The 5,410-nt window shown below is 38.8% G+C and overlaps 1 protein-coding gene across 5 annotated transcripts in view; it reads left to right on the top strand.

Annotated features, from left to right (window-relative positions):
• GRIA2 (glutamate ionotropic receptor AMPA type subunit 2) overlaps positions 1-5,410 on the top strand; it is a 158,751-nt gene that overhangs the window by 106,103 nt on the left and 47,238 nt on the right. For all 5 annotated transcript variants that reach the window (XM_018569284.1, XM_018569286.1, XM_018569285.1 and 2 more), the window contains exons 7-9: positions 1,113-1,280; positions 2,478-2,582; positions 4,915-5,025. In XM_018569284.1, the coding sequence (XP_018424786.1) occupies positions 1,113-1,280; positions 2,478-2,582; positions 4,915-5,025 (384 nt within the window). The remainder of the gene's footprint in view (positions 1-1,112; positions 1,281-2,477; positions 2,583-4,914; positions 5,026-5,410) is intronic.

Below are 5,410 nucleotides of genomic sequence, written 5' to 3'. Positions count from 1 at the left end.
CCGCAGCAGCCTGCCTGTGATTGGCTATCATGATCTTTATCCTTAGACCAGGAGCTGTCTTCATGCTGGGGCTGCACAATTGAGAGCACTCCAAGCGCAAACACAAGTATGCATGCACTGTATGTGGCAGCACAGTTTAAGGCCCAGTCCATACTGCTACATATATACATACAGCTGGCTGGAAGAGGTCAATCAGCAGTGTTTGCTTTCAAAGATCTGAGAATGGCAAGAAGAATGCATAATCTGCAGGTTGAGTTGTTCACTTGTTCTATAATAAGCTGTCGCACAGCGATCATGCACTAAGAAAAACTCTCCTTTAGGCATTTTCAGTAATTGCAATAACTCATCAACCAATCAGAATTCTCTTTACTGAAGTCAGACTATAGGGTTGATCCAGAGAGGTTGTCATTGGTACTAGATTTGCAGTTTTCTTCCGTTTAATATTTATTGAACAAATCCAGAAGTATAATATTTAAGGAAGCCTGCATAGTGAATCCAGGAGCCAGGATCTTTCTAATTCAGGATCTTTGCTACTGTGCTTACAGTAGTGTTAATTACACTCTAGTGAAAAGCACTGCCTTAGATGATAGCCCCATCCCTTTGCAGGTATGTGTTGCTAATATGGATAGGGTTTTATGTGTGCTAACAATTCGTTTTTTAAAGGCAACCTTTTAGGAGCCTACCACCTACTTTAAGTTCAAGCACTAGTACCTCTTGAACTAAGAAGAGAGGGTCAAGAAGAAGGGGGTAGACCCTGCAAGTTTGTCTAGAAAGATTAATGTCAGTGCAAATAAAAAAGTATAACAGACAGTACTCAACTGTGTTTGAAAAATGGATGCCAGGATATTACAATGGTCTGCTCCTGGCGCCATGATGCCTGTAGAGAACAATGGCTAAGACAATATTTGTAGCATGCCTGAAGGTAGAACATATCTAGACATCCTCATGCAAATCTTTGTTTATATGCCACTGAAAGTAAAGAGATAAGCATACCAAACTGACATTCTACTGTAGTGTCTTATTTGCACTATTAGATTATATTTTATTAATGTATTTGATGATATTTCATAATGTATTGTATATTTAAATTATATTTTTTATGTGCTTTTCAGTATACATCAGCTCTGACATTTGATGCTGTTCAAGTGATGACCGAGGCCTTCCGTAATTTGCGGAAACAGAGGATAGAAATCTCAAGAAGAGGAAATGCTGGCGATTGTTTAGCAAATCCAGCAGTGCCATGGGGACACGGAGTAGAAATAGAGAGAGCTTTAAAGCAGGTAACACAAGGCTAGCAACTATTATTTCCTTACATAGGAAAACTTAAAGAGGATCTTGCACCTAAAAGCAAGGTCAGCTTTTTTAAACGCATCTCCCTCCTCCTTGACTTAAACACTGAATAACAGTTGAAAAAAATCACCTATACGGGAAAAGGTTAGGCAGTATATTCACCATTCCCCTAGCTTCCAACTGCAGAGCATAAAGATGGCAATACATTATACAGTGGTACCTCGGTTCACAAACTTTATTCCCTCCACGATTCTGGTCGCAAAACCGAATCAAACTGTGATCAGACTGCGATCTCTCCAACATAAAGGAAATCCTCTTTTAGACAATTGACCCTAAACAAATATTACCATTGCAAAATGTCCCTAGTATCTATAACCCAGTGATAATTAATCATTTCAGATTTTCACACATTTGCAGTCCTGATTACAATGAGGGTGAAGACAAACATAGAGGGTTATTTCCACCTATGGGCACACAGACACACTAAACAAGAAAAAAACTGACAGAGGTTCTAACCCTTGCAGTATCATTCAGTTGGGTTTTTTAACCAAAAGGGGTTGAAGTCAACTCTATAAAGCTTGTTTTTAGAAACACTTGAATGCACACAAGCTATCTGGCGCTGTGAGGAATATCCAAGCTGTCTGTTTGGCTGTACTGTTTTTGAGAACTTTGCGGAAGGACACAAAACGTAAGAACTAGCAGTGCACTGATATGGGTAGACTGAAATCATCTCTGAACTAGTGCTGACACTGTCCTTCCTTCTGGAGGGGGCTACTTTTGTTCCCCATGGTTCTTGTGTGTGCTGTAAAGTAGCCACAACCCCAAGCTCACTCCAGTGATTGCCTGCAATCTAAATACAAATTAATAAAATATACATGAGATTGTAGTTCATCATGGGAGCGAGCTTGGAGCTGTGGCTACTTTACAACACACACAGGGACAATGGGAAACAAAAGCAGCCACCCTCCAGAAGGAAGGACAGTATCTGGATGAATTCAGAGATGATTTGAGGATTTACAGCTGAGCGATACACAAATAAGATGCATTTTTGTTAATAGTTAGGGTACTTCAATGTATTTTTATTTAATATTTAATTTGTGAATTGAGTGTCCCTTTAGGAGCTGATTGCTGTGTGTGGTAAAAACTGAGTAACCGGTCAATAACTATTTCTTTAAAATTTTCAATAGGTCCAAGTTGATGGATTGACAGGAAATATAAAATTTGATCAAAATGGTAAAAGAGTAAATTATACAATCAACATCATGGAACTTAAAACCAATGGTCCCCGAAAGGTAATTTATAAAGAGTTTCTTCCCCCATTTTTTGGTAAACAAGATCAATTAAGATATATAAAAAAATTAAAAGTCTGCTATGCGTCATCAGTTATTGCTAGAAATTTGCTAGACTTTCTGCAGAATTATGTTGTTTTTTTGGTTTAAGATCAACATTAAAGATTTCAATTGGATGCCTCACAGGTGACTCTGACAGGGTTATTCACAAAAAGGTGAAGGGTTTGGAGTCAGGAGAAGTGAACAATCTAGGACAGCATAGCTGAACTGGAATGTGAGCTGAATTGGAGAATTTCTCCAAATCGGCTATTTTGGCCTAGATTTTTCACTTCTCCTGCCTTCTCCAAACTTTTCACCCTTTTGTGAATAGCCTTGTAAGATTTTTCAGCTTACTTCAGCCTCCCAGCAATGCATGCCTGAATATCTGTTAAATCATTGAAAAAAAAAGACACAGCAGTGTTTATCTCCTTGGCGGCCGGGAGCAGGAGACTCCCGGGGCGCCAGGGAGAGTTACCTGTTTGGAGATCAGGTAACCAGGGACGCTGATCTCTCGGCAAGTGGCCAGAGCCAGCCGTAAGATCACTGCTGGCTCCGCCCAGCTGTCAGAAGCAGGCTGTCGGACAGCCAATGGCCGGCCGCTCGGCCAGCTTCGGCTTTCAGCACGGCTCAGCCAAGCCCATGCATATGCGTTTGGCTCGACTGAGCCGTTCGGCCACGTTCGGGAGCTGTACGGGCTATTGTGAATAGCCCGTACAGCACCCCCCCCCCCCCGGTTCTACTGAACCGAAGGGGTCCTGGAGCCGAAGCTAGACGAAGGATCGGCCAAAGCTACGGCTAGATCCTTCGGCAGCTTCGTGAATAGACCCCACGTATACTTTAATGGGTCTATTTATAAAAAAAATACAGCATAGCTATTTCTCCAGCAAGACTGCATGTACATTAATTCTGTGCAAATTAATTTTCTCTTCTGGTCAAATGTGGCAGGTAGTCAAGTGTCCCTGGTTTTAATAAATGAATAAACTGTGTCTATGGGAGTTAGAGAAAGATAATGACTGAGGTGACAAAAAAATAAACAGTACTTGCAGGGGGGATTCGACAAGGATGATGGTTGAACTTTAGCAGTAGTTAAATCTACAGCTGCAGACTAACTTTTAGAAGATCCAGAGGTTCATGTACTGTAGTAAATGTGGATCTAGTGTAAGTACCTGGGATGTGGCTAAAAATGTGGATCGTGTGCAGGTACCTGCAATGTGGCTAAAGTTGTGAATAATGTATGGGCCAACTTTTTCCTCTTACGTTAAATTGGCTTTATTTTTTACACAATAATTATGTTGTATTGGCTTTTTTTTTCTTGATCCACTTACAATTTTTCTGTTCCTATTACTGTAATGTCAAGTTGATGTTATTTCACTGTATTTCTATACTCATTGTTATAAATATATTTAAACAAACTGCTACAGTATTTCCATTTTTTTCAATACCTGAACCTATGGATCTGTCTTGTTATAAAGGTATTCTCAGATACTGTTTTTTTCTCATGGCAGACATTATTTTTTTCAATTTCCTGGAGCCACTGTTCATTAATTACTACCCGAGACACTGGACTGCATGCCAAGTACAGTCCTAGGTTAAGTCATTAAGAAAGGATTGCTTATTAGAGAGACTTACGCTCACTTTCTGTCCTGCTGAACATTGACCCAGACAAGATGTGTGGATAACTCTCCAACAGCAACATAGACAAAAATAAAAATGAATTTCTTTAGTAGAATATCGAAGGCTGTTTTAGATCTTACCTGACTTTCTGTCTGGTAAAAGCATTGTCAGCAGGACAGGAAGTGAGGGATGTGAGGATAACTCTACAACAGCAACATAGACAAAAAAAAAAAATACATTTCTTTAGTGGAGTATGGTAAGGCTGTTGTAGATCTTACCTGACTTTCAGTCTGGTAAAAGCATTGTCAGCAGGACAGGAAGTGAGGGTGCATCTCTCTAATTGAGCTCTCATCTGAAAAGCTGTAAAAATCCAACAGGAGTTTTAATCCTTCCCCACTCTAAATAAAAAAAACTAGGAAATTAGATTGAGGCTTGCACAGACTACGCATAGGTCTAGAATGTATAAATGTATATCTTATATGCTGTTTCTTTATTTAAAAAAATGTATTGATCATATTAAGTAAATAAACCTTAAAGTGATTTAACAAATGTGGTAAAATCAGTTAGTTATATTTGATTGCTCTATTTATTACATTCGTGCTTACCTTTATTCTCCCAAGTTCGCAAGTCATTTATTTTTCAATTAGCCATCACTTACTGTTTTGTTATTTTAATTTGGCAGATTGGATACTGGAGTGAAGCTGACAAAATGGTGGTTACAATCTCTGATGTTTTGTCTGCTAATGACTCCATGGGTCTTGAAAACAAAACTGTTATTGTTACAACTATATTAGTAAGTATTCTTGAATGTGTTGCTTTGTATTGAGATTTAAAGATGTTACAATGGCACATTCTCAGCAAATGTTATAAAGCAGCAAAAAAAATGCTATAATCACCCACAATTCACTTCCCCTTCATTTAGAAGTGCGTTGCAGTGTTAGATGTAAAATAGATCCAAAATTGTACTTTCTCAGGGTATTATCTTTAGCTGATAACATAAGTGGAAATAATTACAAGCTTTACCAAGGAAAGTCCCGTATTTTGGTGTAAGAACACTTTTGCTGAGACAGACTTTCTTACAATGTTAGAAATATTAAACTCAGACTGAAAACAAATCTATTTATAGCCTAACCGTAGTCTCACATCCTCTTTATTTCTTTAACATCCTATATACCCCC

Source organism: Nanorana parkeri, unplaced genomic scaffold (assembly GCF_000935625.1).
Source record: "Nanorana parkeri isolate BGI_ZX_2015 unplaced genomic scaffold, ASM93562v1 scaffold1317, whole genome shotgun sequence".
In the NCBI taxonomy this organism is placed as follows: Eukaryota; Metazoa; Chordata; class Amphibia; order Anura; family Dicroglossidae; genus Nanorana; species Nanorana parkeri.
This window is presented reverse-complemented; position numbering and strand designations above follow the sequence as displayed.